The 14,902-nt window shown below is 52.2% G+C and overlaps 1 protein-coding gene across 1 annotated transcript in view; it reads right to left on the bottom strand.

Moving 5' to 3' along the window:
* Positions 1-14,673, bottom strand: part of ALDH1A3 (aldehyde dehydrogenase 1 family member A3) — a 37,005-nt gene extending 22,332 nt beyond the window's left edge. Inside the window, exons 1-5 of the mRNA XM_004759840.3 lie at positions 14,394-14,673; positions 8,374-8,478; positions 6,227-6,367; positions 1,502-1,631; positions 1,107-1,168 (exon numbers count right to left, since the gene is read on the bottom strand). Coding sequence (XP_004759897.1) covers positions 1,107-1,168; positions 1,502-1,631; positions 6,227-6,367; positions 8,374-8,478; positions 14,394-14,492 — 537 coding nt within the window. The 5' untranslated portion in view covers positions 14,493-14,673. The remainder of the gene's footprint in view (positions 1-1,106; positions 1,169-1,501; positions 1,632-6,226; positions 6,368-8,373; positions 8,479-14,393) is intronic.
* Between the last annotated feature and the right edge of the window lie 229 nt (positions 14,674-14,902).

Raw genomic sequence — 14,902 nt, 5'->3', positions numbered from 1 at the left:
CTGGAGCCCCCAAGCCAAATATGCAAATGTCTGATGGGACCCTTTGCTTGTCTCTTCCACTAGCCCCTCTATGACAATCTGCCTAGAATGACCTTCATCTGTCACGGCACTCCACCCCAACCCGCTTCTCCCCCAGTCTTCCGCAAATCCACCAGCAACACCATCCACCCAGTTCCAGCCATGACTCACCCCCGACCTCTGATGAGACACTAAACTCAACCAACTCGACCTCCTTAGGAGCTTTCAAATCCATGCTTCCCCTTGGTCTTCCAACAGGTCCTATCTTACCATTTTTCTTGGGGCTTCCCTTCTCAGCCTTTTAACTGACCTGTGAGTTCCTCAGGGACCCTCAGAGGGCTGAGCCCTCTGGCTTCCTGTCCTCAGTACCTAGGACCCTGACACCGTGCCTGGCTCACAGTGGGCTCCCAACGGCTGGCAGAAGGGACACACGGAGCACACTTGCAGTCCTCTCTCCACGCTGCTGCCTATCTACACAGCCTCCTGCAGTGGCCCGAGGCTTTCTTCAACAGATAGGCAGCATCACTCCATTCCTTGCTACCTGTCAGGCTCCCCACTGCCCAGTGAATAGAGTCCCAGGCCCTCAGCAGCCACGCCCTAGTGAGTGCCCGGCCTGGACCACTGGACATGTGCTCCTCCTCTTCATCACTTTGTCCTTATCTAAGTGTGGCCTTACCAGCTGTCCTGCTATTGCTTCCCCCTCCCGCACAGCCACCCCCCCGGAGTCCAGACACCTTGACACCCTCCCTGGGGCCATTCCTACTGCTTAGAAGACCCATTTTCCTGTGGAATGACTCTTTCTCATCCTTCAAGGCCCTCTTAAAAGACCCCTGCCCTAGAGAAACTGGCATTCTTGAGCCCTCGGCTGGAATCCACAGTGCCTTCTGCTGTGCTCAGGAGTCAACCCTGTGAGAGCAGGTACGGGAGCTAACCCACCCCAATAACTCTGAAGCACCCAGCCTCCTGCCAGAGAGAAAATACTCAGTTAATGCCAGTGTGACCGAAACACACCAGAAACTGATCCCAGAGGCCACCGGGGAGTGGGGCAGAATCTACATGGATCTATCTAGAGAAGTTGCCATACTTACAGGAGTGATGGCCCCACATACACCTATGGGCTCATGCCTGGTGAAGCATACCACGTTGTCATCTGAAAGAGAGGTTTCGTGGAGTAGAACATATGGGATTAATCTCGGCTGAGGGTTTTATGTTGCAAAAAGACAAGAAAGAAACCCAGAAGCCCACCAACGTGTCAGCTCCAAGTCTTGTCTAGTCCACAAAGAAGGGACATTTAACTCAACGTTAAAAGTGAAATTCCAAAGGAGAAATCAGCACAAGCCCACTTCCTTTTGCAAAAGGGAAGGGGGCCCCGAGGGGAGGAGTCGGCGGGGAACAAGGGTGCTCTGCAAAGGCTACCAGGAACAACGAGAAGACAGAGCCCCCGGGACCCCCATATGAGGCTGCGAGTCCCGCATTGGCTCACCTGTGGGGATGGTCCTGCCCTGTATTTTGTCAGCCCACCCTGCAAAGTATCTGAGGGTTTTAATACAGCCCTCCAGATCGATGAAAAAGGCGTGAAGGAACGGCTTCCCTGTGTCCATCGTTTCCAGGGTCTGCAGGGAAAAGACAGTATCTGAGTCACGTGCAGTTTCCTTCTTCGCCATCAAGGGGTTAGAGCTGGGGGCGGGGCCAGAGAACACAGTCCGAGGACGCCGCGTCTGCCGTGTTCCTTGTGTCCCTTCCAAAAGCAGGCCACTGTGTTTCCCCCTGTCAGGCCTGTCTCAGACTGTCAAGGATTACTCTGCTTTCAAAAATGCTCAGTTTGGGGGGCACCTGGGTGGCTCAGTCATTAAACGTCTGCCTTCACCTCAGGTCATGATCCCGGGGTCCTGGGATCGAGTCCAGAATCGGGCTCTCTGCTCGGCGGGAAGCCTGCTTCTCCCACTCTTACTCCCCCTGCTTGTGTTCCCTCTCTCTCTCTCTGTCAAATAAATAAATAAAATCTTGGGGGGGGGGAAGTGTTCAGTTTGCGGGGGGAGGTGATGGCCAGGGCATGGGCAGGTGTCCCCGCGAAGGAAGGCAGGTGGAAGGGTGATCTGGAGTCTCCCTGGGAAGGAAGGCACAGTGTCATTTGGTCTTCTGTCTAGAGCCCAGCTGGGGGACCTGGCCACGTGGGCTTGTGGCATCCTAAGGAAGCTTTCAGGAGGTTAGCTGATTTTCAGGGGGGCTCTAGAGAGGGCTCGCATCCTCTAATAAAAGGGGGGATGCTGCAGGTTCTTCCTGGCTGGGCTGACCAGCATGGCTGTGGAAAGAGCGACGGAGCCCCGAAGGGTAGAGACACCAGCACAAAAGGCAGTGTCCTCCCCAACCAGGCTGCCCAAGCCGGATGCGAAGTCGGGAGGGAGCGGGCTCGCCCTCGGTGGTGAGGGAGGTGATTACCCAGGGCGAGTGGGCAGCCACTCAATGGCCGGGATTCTTTTCTATTTCCAGCCTGGGGTTTAAGAGGACCCCTTTGTCCCTCAGACAAGCGGCCCCAGTGGAGCCCGGCGCCGAAACCGCCTGTCATGGATCTCTGCAGGAAGTGGCCACCCGGACACATAGCCTGGGGCTGGATTCTCCTTTTAGAGTCCATGTAGTGAGACGGTGACTCACTGGGGAAGAGAGGGGCCTCCACGTGCACCTGCATCGGCCTCATCTCTGCCCCTGACACCTCTGGGTGCCCACACCAGGGCTAACAGAACCAGGTGTCACCTAAGGTCACCCAGCAGGGGCACTGATTTCAGTGGCATCTAACTTCTGGCCAGCACACTGACTACTCCTTAGGATGCTGCCCCAAGACATTTGCATCTGGGAAGACTGCAGAATGGCTACCCAGGGTCCTTGGAGCGACTGTCTCAGAACTTTGCTTCGGGGAGGAGCAGAGCCTTCCTAGGAAGGAACTACCACTTCCCAGAATGGCAGGCCGCCAAAAAAAATCCCTCTCTGACGGTTTCTTCATCTGTAAAGGAGAATAATAATAGTAAGAGTGATACTTGCCTCTTGGAGCTGGGGTGAGGGCTAGGACGGGGCCAGCCCCCAGGAAGGGCCATGCTAACTGTTTCATGATGACACTTTTAGGCGGGATGACTATGTTCATTATCTTTTTTGGCAGCTTCCTTTTCGGCGATCCTTATTTGGGGACACCAAGGAGACAGGAGTGTGTGTTGCTGAAGATGACAGGGCTGGTCTAGGTCTGGGATGGATCCTAACCCCTGCAGGACGCTGTTCAGGGACCAAGTCAGGCCAAGGTAACATCTAGTACACTGTACTTTGGCTCCTACTGTTTCCAAGCTGAAACTTATTTTTCCATGGGAAACGCAATTGTGGCAAATCATGCCGAAAGGTCCTGGCCTGGGCACTCCGGACAGCATCTGCAGATCTGTCTGTGGGACTGGAGGTTTATTCTTGGCCCTTTTCTGGGATCAGATGAGGAAGAGAAAGGCAGAGGACCTTAGCGTAGCATTGTGCGGCAGTCCTGCCTCTAGTCCTGGATGACTTCCTCTGGCTGGATAACCTTAGGTCCCTTAACCTCTATGGGCCTCAGTGTCCTCCTCTCTGAAATGGGATAATAAATGTGCAGGCCAAGTGGCTACGAAAAGCCCGGCCTGTGGTGAGTATTCGGCAAGCGTTGGCTAGCTTTCGTTATTAATTTGGGTGCATTTGCTTCCTGGAGTGACAAGACAAATTTGCCAGGTTGGTTCTACGGGAAGCTATCCAAGCAAATCAGGGTCATAGATTTAGACAAGAAATTCTTTTTAAACACAAAAAAAGATTCACAGATGACCAGATAGGGCTCGACCCGAGAAATCAATTGTTAGTTACCAATGGGGACTTTTAAACAGTTATTGGAGCTGGACCATGAGCAAACCACAGTTGCTCCTGAGTTTACTTCCCTTAACCTTTGAAGAGGAAAAAATATGCCTTCTGAAAAATTAACACACTGTAACCTTCAGATAGGAAAGAGTGAAGACAAGGGCTGAGGGAACCTGCCCCGAGACTCAGTGACTGTGCCAATATCTTAAAACGAGGAGGCCCAGAGATGGGGTTTGGGTTGAAAAGAGAGGAAACCGGAAGGGCCCCTATTTGGGAGTTTCCAGAAAGAGCACCCACAGAGCCAGAGTCTGGACCCCAGGTGCCTCAAGAAGGGGGAGAAAGCTAGGGCTGCTGGATCCCTTCACATCTGTTTCTAAACATCGAATACAGAAGTAAATACGGAGCTTTGTCAAAACCACTGAGGCGGCAAGAGAACATGATGGAAAGAAGCACTTCGCAGCATGAAAATGCAGGAAAACCATATCAAGGTGGAGGGCGAGGGTGCTTTCCTATGATGTGGTCCCGGTTTGAAAAACCATATTTGCCAGTAATTCTCTTGTTCCTTTCATGATGTGGCAAAGAGCTGTATCTTATTTCTTGTGGGCAGCGAGGTCCCGACGGCAAAAGGCAACTTGCTCCATCTGCGATCGCGACCCAGTCCCGGCCAGGACCCTGGGGCGGGCTGAAGGCAGAGGTGGCAGCCTCGCCACTAGCTCCCACAGATGATACTGACACTTGAGGACAGGGTGGGGAGGGGTGCCCAGGGCACATCCTCTCCCGCCTATTAGTCCCCACGGACATTGCAGACTGATGAGCTCATGCTGGGTGAAAACAGAAATGTTTTTGAAAAAGCCAGTCTGGCAGCTTGAGAGTTGAGGCTGGCTTTCGTTGCAGGAAGAAACCAGAGGCTCCGTGGACAGAAACGCTGACCCCGGGACGGAGCCATCCGTGCCCGGACTTGGGGGCAAACATGCTGGCTTTGGCTGGCAGGGCGGGAAGGAAGGAGAGCTGAGCTCCCTGGGCAGACGAACTCCCAGATACAGAGCTCCCCCACTGTCCAGCCCCCAAACACACATTCAGGCACAAAAACAGTATCAGCCTCCTGGATGACACGGTCTCCAGGAAGGTCGCTACTCTACGGCTCAGTCCAGACATCAGATCAAGAGAGGAAAGAACCATTTGTTCAAATCAGAGGCTGAAAAGGAGATTTAGCTCCCCTACCCACTGGGCCGCAAGGTTTGGAGCAATTTTTCCAAACAGGAGCCCGAGAGCCGTGGGAGGGCTGCTTGTGTGGGTTGAGAAGGACCTCAAGGCAGGAGGCGGGCCTGGGATTTCCTCTGCTCACTGACTGCAAGACCAGAGGAAGGTCTTAGGATCCCTGTAAATAATGCATTTACAACCTATAAATGTCTTCACAGCCCAGTCTGGCAGGAGCGACCCAACCTCACAGAGCGGGCTGAATTCCCATGCTTATTCTGCTGCACGGGGACTAAGGTGCCGAGAAATTACTGGCCAGGAAGGCATGAGGCTGGGCGGGCAGCATTATTATGAGGACCGGTGTTCCTAATAATAGCTATCATCTAGTTAGTGCTTACTGCATGCCAGGGACTCTGCTAAGGATTTCTCACACCACTGAAAGATCATTATTATTGATATCTCCCATAAAGAAACACATGCTCAGAGATGTAAAGCAACTTGTCCAAAGTCACACAGCTAGTAAGTGACAGAGCTGGGATTCGAACTGAGGTCTCTCAGAGCCCGAGCTTTTCCCCATAACCAGGTTACGCTGCCCTCACCATCACTCCACATGTGCTCCCCACTGTCCAGTTCAGGGGTGAAACAAGGGTGATTTCTGAGTTCTATGGGATCAATGTTTTCTATGCTAACAGGCGGCATCTATTTTAATAAATATTCAAAAAAATATATACCAGCCCATTAAACCTGTAATGTCCCGAGTTTTGTCACCTAAGATGAAGTTCAACTTAATAGTAAAAGAGATTTCATGTAGCCAAAAAAAAAAAAAAAAAAAGTTAATTTCCTAAACATACAGGCAGGACCAGGATATGGCCTAACTCATCTGCCTGGCTGGGACCGTCTGGAGTATGGGAACCACCAACACATCTGAACTTCCTCCAGGCAAGTTCTTGGTCAAGAACGTGAAGTGCGGAGAACAAAAGTCTGACTTCTAAAGGGAAAGGGTTTGAGCCGGATGGCATGGACACATGCTTACTGCCAGAGAGCTTTACCTCAAAGCACCTGCCATACAGCTCCACACAAAACCAGAGCCCTGGGTCTCCCCCAAGCCCCGTGGGTGCCGGGTGGTTCCGCACCTGCCCGCCCATGGGCGTGTACTCACAGCCAGAACGGCGCGGTCCCTCTCCACGAGGTCAGCCAACTGATGCAGCAGCCAGCCCCGGCCCAGGGCATCCAGACGGCGCCAGGGTGAGCCCCTCTGGAAGGCGGCGTGTGCGGCCTCCACTGCCTTGTCCACGTCGGGCTGAGCGGCCAAAAACCAGAGAGAGTGTGTCACCTTGTGTCGCGACCGTGTTTTGGGAGAGTTCAGTCTTTCTTCACTTATAGAGAATGGCAGAGACCTGCGTCCATCAGCACAGCAGAGGAAGGTAGCAGCTAGGCTCAAGATTGTTGGGCCCCCCGTTTGGGGCTTTCAAATGACTTTTTCCTTCTTTATAGCTTGGGTCTTTTTCAACATTTTTACAATGGCTAAGTATGAACTTTCCTTCTGATTATAAAAGCATTTTAAAATAGCTTGCAAGACTACAGACCTTAATTATTTTTCTTGGTGACCCAAGTAGGAAAAGATTTTCCACTTGCTTGCCCAGTTTGGACACACGCACACTCCCACAGTTCATCAGTTAGGTGGGACATGTCTGTCTCGGCATTCTAGTCAAGCCGGGACTGTGGTCCCATAGTGAGAACGGAGCATGAGCGCTTCTGGGGATCTCGGAACTGACCACATTGGAAAAGTCTACAGACAGACAGGGAGGATCTGGAACTTCTTCCGTGTCTTCAGCCTCATCTCTACTGCCCCCCCAACCCTGCCTGAGGGCAGAAGGGTTGCACCATTCCACTGGCAAGGAACTGGATTTTCTGTGCACCCATAGAAGAATTACAATGGAACCTTCTCCTTAAAAGGCAGGAAGTGAGAATTGTTTAATGTCACCCATTCTTATTGCAGGAAAATGAGTTCGAGGCTCTGGTTGCTGAGGAACAAAGCCTCATGCCCCAGGCCCCCTCTCCCAGGCCCTTCTGAGCCTCACTTCCCTGGGGCAGTACGATAGGCAAGGGCTGCCCAGTGCAGTCAAGAGAGACACCCCACCAAGACTCTGTGCCTCCAAAGCGTGCTTGGAGGCAAGTGAAAGCTTTGGCAAAGGAGATATTATGACTTAGAATTCCTTGTCCCATGCTCTGGGGCGGTGGGGAAGCGTGGGCCTCTCTAGCTGCGGGGAACAGGACCATGTCTGTTTGTGGGTGCCGAGAGCAGACCCCAGACCAAGGGAAAAACCAGAGCCTGGGGCAGGGATCTCATTCTCCTCTTTGATACCTGGGTCCTGTACCTGGGAACCACCTACTGGGAACCCTGCTCCACACCCCTCCCCATCCCAGTCGCCCCACATCCTCACACCATACAAAGACGAGTTCCTTGATGCTATTATCTCTGCAAACAGAGTTCAGCTTGAAGCACTGTGCATGGGAGGGTCTGGATGGGTGAAACCACTGCATGTTTTCTGCCTGTCACGGAACTCTCACTGGCGGGATCCAATTCAAGCCTCTTTTTGACATGTCTTTCACCTTGTCCCCATTCAACATTACCCCTACACATTTCGGAATGTCAGATGATTATTCTGGGGGTGGAAGAGAGGGTTAGATTTCCTTTCCCTCCTTAGAAAAGTTTTACCTTCAACCTTTCCTCTAAAGGCATGTATATTTAAAAGATACTTTGTGGCTTTGCAATGTATCAAGGACACATCCAAAAGTTACATAAATACACAACTACATATATAGTTATAAAGACTATAGCTATCCATGATCCCTTCAGGTACTGATAGAAAAGAAATCTGGTGACTGCATGACGTTAACTTTGCATGACTCGGTTAGCAAGTCTTTTCCCCTTCCAGCCCTTCTCTTTCAAGTGTCTCCTGCCAGAATGCGGCATTTGGTGAAACATACCAGCCGGAAATGCTTTCTGGAAAGAGGGCTCCGTTCCTCCAGGTTGAAATCACTGATAAAAACCTTTCGTTTAGCCATGTGATGAGGATCGCTGAGGTCATCCTTATAGATGGGGAAACTCTATCAAAGGAGAATGACTCTGCAGTGGCTCGTCCCTAATTAATCCCATTCTGGGCCACGTGTGTGAAAAGCAGCAAAACCAGGTCCCACCCCCAGTATGGGCCAGGTCTGTCTTAGAGCTGAGCCAAACTGCCTCCTTATCCTCTAGTTATCTGTAATTTAATTACTTGGGGGGGGGGTAGGGGAAGCACTCACCTTATCTCCTTCTTCTACTTCACATATTTTTTCTAGAGTTGAAGGATTATACGTGGCAAACTTTTTTCCACTCTTGGATTCGTGCCATTCATTGTTGATGAATATCTAACCAGGAAAGGAAGTTGTAATGCATTAGGGCTTAAATCAAAATCATATCATTCCAACATGCTGAGGACCTTAGGTAATGTCTTGTCCTCCCTGACCCTCTTCTTCCCCCCTCCCCACTCTTTTACAGATGGGACCAGGGAAGGAGATGGAGTCACGTGCCCAACCAGGAACACACTCAGAATTAGAATCCAAGCCTCCTGACTTCTAATACGTTTTCAGAGAATTACTTTTTGTCCTAATGAAACTAGTCATTTAGAATTTTTCTAAATATCTTGTCTCTCTTATTTATTTCTTTCAAAGATTTTACTTATTCATCTGACACAGAGAGAGAGACAGCACAAGCAGTGGGGAGCGGCAGAGGGAGGGGGAAAAGCAGGCTCCCCGCTGAGCAGAGAGCCCACTTCGGGGCTTGATCCCAGGACCCTGGGGATCATGAACTGAGCCGGAGGTAGCCATTTAAATCATTAATGTGGATTCACAAAGAAGAGCCGAGTCGAATAGTTAAAGGGTATAAGTTAAATCCTACACCCTCATCGAGTTTGGGGGGGAGACCAAATAGGTTTATACATACAAAGTGCCCAGGGATCTCCTGACCTTGAAGGATAGGTCAGTAGCAAGCACTCCCTTCTGTTTCCTCCCTGTTGAAACCCCCAGCCGGATTGCCAAGGAACTAGCTCCTCCCCCATTCCCCATTCCCTTTAAAATGCTTATTTTCATGTTGGGCTTAATAAAAGCTTGTGTTGGAAAAGAAAGATAAGCTATCTGGTCTGGGAAATGTTCTGGTTATATGAACAGATGTAGCAAATAACCGTTTATATCTAGAACCAAAAAATTAATCCACAAAAATCACTTCGTTGGGGGCCTCCATTATCTAGAACACAGCTGAAAAGAAGGACATTAAAAATAAAAACAGGGGCGCCTGGCTCAGTTGGTTAAGCATCTGCCTCCCACTTAGGTCATGATCCTAGAGTCGTGGGATCTAGCCCCACGTAGTGCTTCCTGCTCTGCAGGAGCCTGCTTCTCCCTCTCCCTGCCACTACCCCCGCTTGTGCGCGCTCTCTGTGTCAAATAAATAAATAAAATCTTTTTTAAAAATAAAATAAAATAAAAAGATATCACGAGTGAACTAAAAGGAATTCACAGAGTTCCCACGCTGAAAAGTATGTACTATTTATTCTTAGTTTACTCTTACTCTAATTGCCCTAAAAAAGTGCCCCATTAGGGGCGCCTGGGTTGCTCAGTGGGTTAAAGCCTCTGCCTTCTGCTCAGGTCATGATCTCAGGGTCCTCGGATTGAGCCCCGCATCAGGCTCTCTGCTCAGCAGGGAGCCTGCTTCCCCCTCCCTCTCTGCCTTCTTTTCTGCCTACTCATGATCTCTGTCTGTCAAATAAATAAATAAAATCTTTGGGGCGCCTGGGTGGCTCAGTGGGTTAAGGCCTCTGCCTTCTGCTCTGGTCATGATCTCAGGATCCTGGGATAGAGCCCTGCACCGGGCTCTCTGCTCAGTGGGGGGCCTGCTTGCCCCTCTCTCTCTGCCTGCCTTTCTGCCTACTTGTGATCTCTGTCTGTCAAATAAATAAATAAAATCTTTAAAATAAATAAATAAATAAATAAATAAAATCTTTAACAAAAAAGTGCTTCATTCAAAGAGAGGACCTTCAGAAAAGAAGCAGGAACAGAGGTGACAGATGATACACAAAGCACGGTCTGACAACGTGGCGGTCCCGGCTACCCAGAAGACAGTGGATCCGCTGTACAGGTGTGGGACAGGCTGGTCATCACACCCCATCATGGCGTCACAAAGACCCCCAGTCACAGACATGAGTAAGATGCTTTAAAAGCATTTCCATCAAATAAAACGCCATCAACAATTTCTAAGCACACACCTAGCTCATCGAATTCCATTTCTGTACCTATATACATATCATTTGCTTCTTTTTGAGTTCTTTAAAAGAATCATGTCCCTCCAAGGACTAATTTCAATTACTGTGAATTTTATTCATTTGGAACACTTGACTTCTCAGTGATGACAGATCAGAAAGTCGGCTTCCATCCTGGGCTCTCCTGTAAAAACTCCAAAGCTCCCCAGGAAAGAAACTCGCTCTGGGAAGCTGCTGGGGGAGACTGTTTTGATCACTCTCCCTGGAAAGCAGGGACGGCTCAGTTGGGCAGGGACAAAGCATGGAAGGCCAGTTCTTATGGGGCAGGTGGGCAGAGGCACCCTGTCCCCCATGTGGAATCCAGAGCTGAAAGCATCCCTTGCCCATCTCTGTGCCCATCCGACTTCTGGAAGCTCAGTGCCTTCACCATGAGGCCAGGCCCCCAGGGAAGCACGTGGAATCGGCCAGGCTACAATTACAGGTTTATTCTTCCAGCTGAAACCAAATCCAAGAGTTCACTCTTGCCATCCAGCAAGCAATCGCTCGGTAACAGTGAGAAATTAATAAGTGGAGAAGAGAGGTTCAGTTAGGGTGGGGAGAGAAGTGCAGCCAGAGAGAGAGGCCCATTTGTCGGAAGATGAAATTTCGTGGGTTAGAAAATACAGACCATCAGTGAAAACTGCTGATTCTAGATCCTTCCTGGTATCAATTCCAAGGGGGAGGGAAAACGAGAAGACGGTGGAAGAGAATATAAATAAGAAGGATGGAGACGGATTGCAACGATCAGATGTCTGTTACACTTCATCTCCAAGCATGTTCCTCCAAAAAAAAAAAAATAATAATTTCACACACAAAACCAGACTTCTCAACTCTGACCATATTTTCCCGTTGCAAGGTTGCCAATTTTGCAAAAATTTTTCTCTGTATACTACGCTGGTAAGTAATCTTGTAAGTGGTTTCTACTGTTGATTTTCTCTCCACTAAAACAAAACAAAAACACAAAGAAGGGGTCAGTAAGTGTGGCCTACCAATTATGCTGCCTGGACTGTTCTGAGCCCCAATTCAGGATAATGGATCCAGAAACAAAACAAAACAAAACAAAACGGTGCTTCTTGACTTGTGAATTGGTTTCAGATAAACCTTACAGAGGTATAAAAATTAGGTTCCGGGATCCACATTTTACTGAATGAGCAGAATGGCATGTCACCCAGGCTGAGCCGGAAAACCACAGCCTCTCAGAGGAGCCGGGTGCCTGGGGGTTGGGGTAAAGATGGCGGCCACACAAGTGAGGTCTGCTGATGCCATTTACAGTAACTTCCACTGGACTCCAGCTAAACCTGAAGGAGTATGTTTTCAGAACAGGATATTGGAGCGATTTGTAGCTTTTATAAAAGAGATCAGAAAAACGGGTGTTTGAGTGAACCAGACAGAAAGTCTTACAGAGAATCTCTGTGACTGGAAGACATTCTCTAAGGAAAGGAAAGGATCCCCCACCCCTACCCCACAAAGTGAAAGAGAGGCTGCTATCCTCTGAGATCTGGTGGGGGAGGATCCCAAAGGGGATCCTTCCCCCCCTGCTATTGGAGTCACATAGCAGAGCCCAATGTTAAAATGAGAGAACAGGGGTGCCTGCATGGCTCAGTCAGGTAAGCGGCTGCCTTCGGCTCATGTCATTATTTCAGGGTCCTGGGGTCCAGCCTCGCTTTGGGCTCCCTGCTTAGTGGGGAGCCTGCTTCTCCCTCTCCCTCGGCCCCTCACCACCCCCCGCCCATGCTCACCTGCTCTCTCTCGCTTTCTCATAAACAAATAACATGAGAAGAAATGAAGAAGTCGGGACAAGGTCATCCTTCTGAAAACTGGACTTTGCTGGGAAATGGAATCCCCAAGGCTGGGGCTCAGACCCACCATTTCTGGCATGTTCTCCATTAGCAAGAAGCTCCATGAGTCAGGTTTGAAAACTAATAGGACTTTACGGGGCTCACACCCTGCACCCCTCCCCACTGCCGGCTCCGCTGTCTGCCCCCAGGTCTCGGTTCTGCAGTTCTGGCTCTCCTGCGTCTTTCCTAGGTCTTGTCTGCTGCCTCTCCGGCCAGAGGCTCCTGAAGCATTGCTTGTTGGGGTTCCTGTCCCTCAGCCATCACCACACAAGCTGCCTGTGGCCCACAGCTCCTGGGGTAGGCCTCTGCGGTGGTGAGCTTGAGGGCCGGGACAAGGACAGAGCGGCTGGAGGTCTCATCGCCTCTCCCCTGCCTTAATCACACAGCCACTTCTGTTCCACTAGAAGAGGGGGCACCCAGCAAGACCACAGACACTGGTGGCTCTGTGAATATGCTAAGATCCTCCCCTCTATCCACTTGTGAAGGGCCACAAAGAATTGCAGAGAAAGAAGGAAACTTCCCATAAGTGGCTGCACTGCTCGGATAGGACTCAGAAAGGTAGAAAGGCAAAGGACAATAAGAGAGTAATTTCTGGCTTCTGTAGCATTAAAAAAAAAAAAAAAAACCACAAAAACCTTACAAAACAAAAATAAAACAAAACCTCCACCACCACCACCAACAGGCCAGCACCAACAGTATAACGGCCTGAAAAGAAGTAGGTACTCTGCTGGCTGTTCCCAGAATTGGTGATTGGAATTTTCACTCTGAAGCCGATACCACTACGGAAACTACATTAAAAATAATCTCCAGCGTTTATGGCAAAGTGTCTCTGTTGATTACGGAACCCTCTGAAAACAGTTAATTTAAATGTCATGTGATCAGAGGCAGAGCCGACATGAAGTGCCAACAGACCAAAATCTGAAGGCCACACATAGTGGCCGGCAACTTTCTCCGCTTGATTAAAACTATTTGAGAGACATAATTGCTACTTTTGAAAGTAAAATTGATGGGGAAATTTTCTCAGTGCTGTGTCAGCTGGAGTTGGGGGTGGGGAGGGTTATGGATAAGAAGCAAATTAAAAAAAAAATAAAATAAAAGGAGGGAAAGTTGGGGAAAGAGAAGCCAACAGAGGCTCTCTGCTGGCTGGCGACCCGGCCGCACTCCCGGCCCTAGTCCGCAGCCTCCGGAGAGCCTCGGAGGGTTCTCCCACGGGACGCGCCCCCCGCAGCCCTCTTCAGCCTGGGCTCCAGGCCTCGCCATCTTCCTTTCTGCCCTAGGCAGGTGATCTCACCGCTTTCCAGACGCTCGACCCTCCCAGCCCAGCGCAAAATAGCAGAGACTCCATGGTGCGTGGCGCGCTGCGGCCTGGCCACCCACGGCTTCCCAGGCCCCGGTTCGGAGACCATTGAGAACGCAGTCTTTGTCAACACCAGGGCCGCGGGGCTCCAGGGCAGTTTCATCTGTGCTCACCTTCCTACCCGCCCTCGCTCTACTGGTAAGGTAGGTAGGCCAAGCACGGAAGGTACGACGTCCCTCCTGTGTTCCCGATGACCTGGTTCTGGAATCTCCAAGTCGCAGCTCCCCAGGGCAGCCTGAGCTCTCAGACCAGCTCAGAGTTCTCAGGCACCTTCTGACCCTCGCGAGGCCCGACCCATTGAGCCCCGGAAACCGTGCCGCAAGGACCGCGGAGAGACCAGTGCGCCAGGGGCACGGCGGCCCGCACCTCCGCTCGACTTGCAAGCGGACCCGGCAAGGGCACGTCGGGGCCACGCCGGCGGGAGCCCGGAGCTGAGCGGGCGCTGCGCAGCCGCCCTCGCCAGGCTTGGAAGCTTAAAGCGCTGAGCCCCGCCGCCCGAGAGCCCGTCCGGGAGCGCAGATCGCCGAGTCCCCTCGGGGTGCGCGGCGGACGCGCTCCCGCCCGGGACGTCCTACGCCGCCAGACACAGCTTCGAGAGGACCTGCCTTGGGCGGAGAGACTCCGGTCACGAGAGCGGGGGGACGAATTCGGCTGAGGGCGCACTGCCCGCAGCGCCCCGCACCCTCGGAGCGGGGCGGCTGGGCTCCCCGCCTGCTGGCTTCTCGTCCCCGCCACCGTGGTCAGGACAGCCCAGCGCGGAGCCAGGCGACCGTCGGGTGGGCTGGGCGCCCGCCTCACCTGGGTGAACTTGACCTCCAGGTTGCGGACCGGGCGCGGCAGGGCAGGCGGCTTCCTGTCCGGCTGCCCGTTCTCCACGGCCCCGTTGGTAGTGGCCATGGCTCTTCTGCGCTCCCCGGCCCGAGGCGCCCGAATCTGCGGCGCTGGCTCCGGCCTGGATGGTGCGCAGCCTGCTCGCGGGGTGACAGCTCCGCGCCGCTTTATGGAGCGACCCACGCCTCCCGCCCAAGGGGGCCGTCTAATTGGCTGCAGGACCGGAGGAAGGGAGGGCGGGCGGGAGGGGAGGGGGCCGGCCTGCCTCACCCCACCCCGCCCGCCGCCCCTGCGGGAGCCGGGCCACCCCCCGCCCGGCCACCGCGCCGCACGCTTCCCCGCCCCCGGAGGCTGCCCTTGGAGGAGCGCCCCCGAAGCGCCGCCGGGCCCCGGAAGTGCCGGGGTTCGGGCAGCGGGCCAGGGTAGGGAGCGGGGGCGCCGGGGCCACAGCACCCGGCTCTCTCCCCGAAGGCGGG

This window comes from Mustela putorius, unplaced genomic scaffold (genome assembly GCF_011764305.1).
Source record: "Mustela putorius furo isolate JIRA1106 unplaced genomic scaffold, ASM1176430v1.1 tig00003972_pilon_pilon_pilon, whole genome shotgun sequence".
In the NCBI taxonomy this organism is placed as follows: Eukaryota; Metazoa; Chordata; class Mammalia; order Carnivora; family Mustelidae; genus Mustela; species Mustela putorius.
This window is presented reverse-complemented; position numbering and strand designations above follow the sequence as displayed.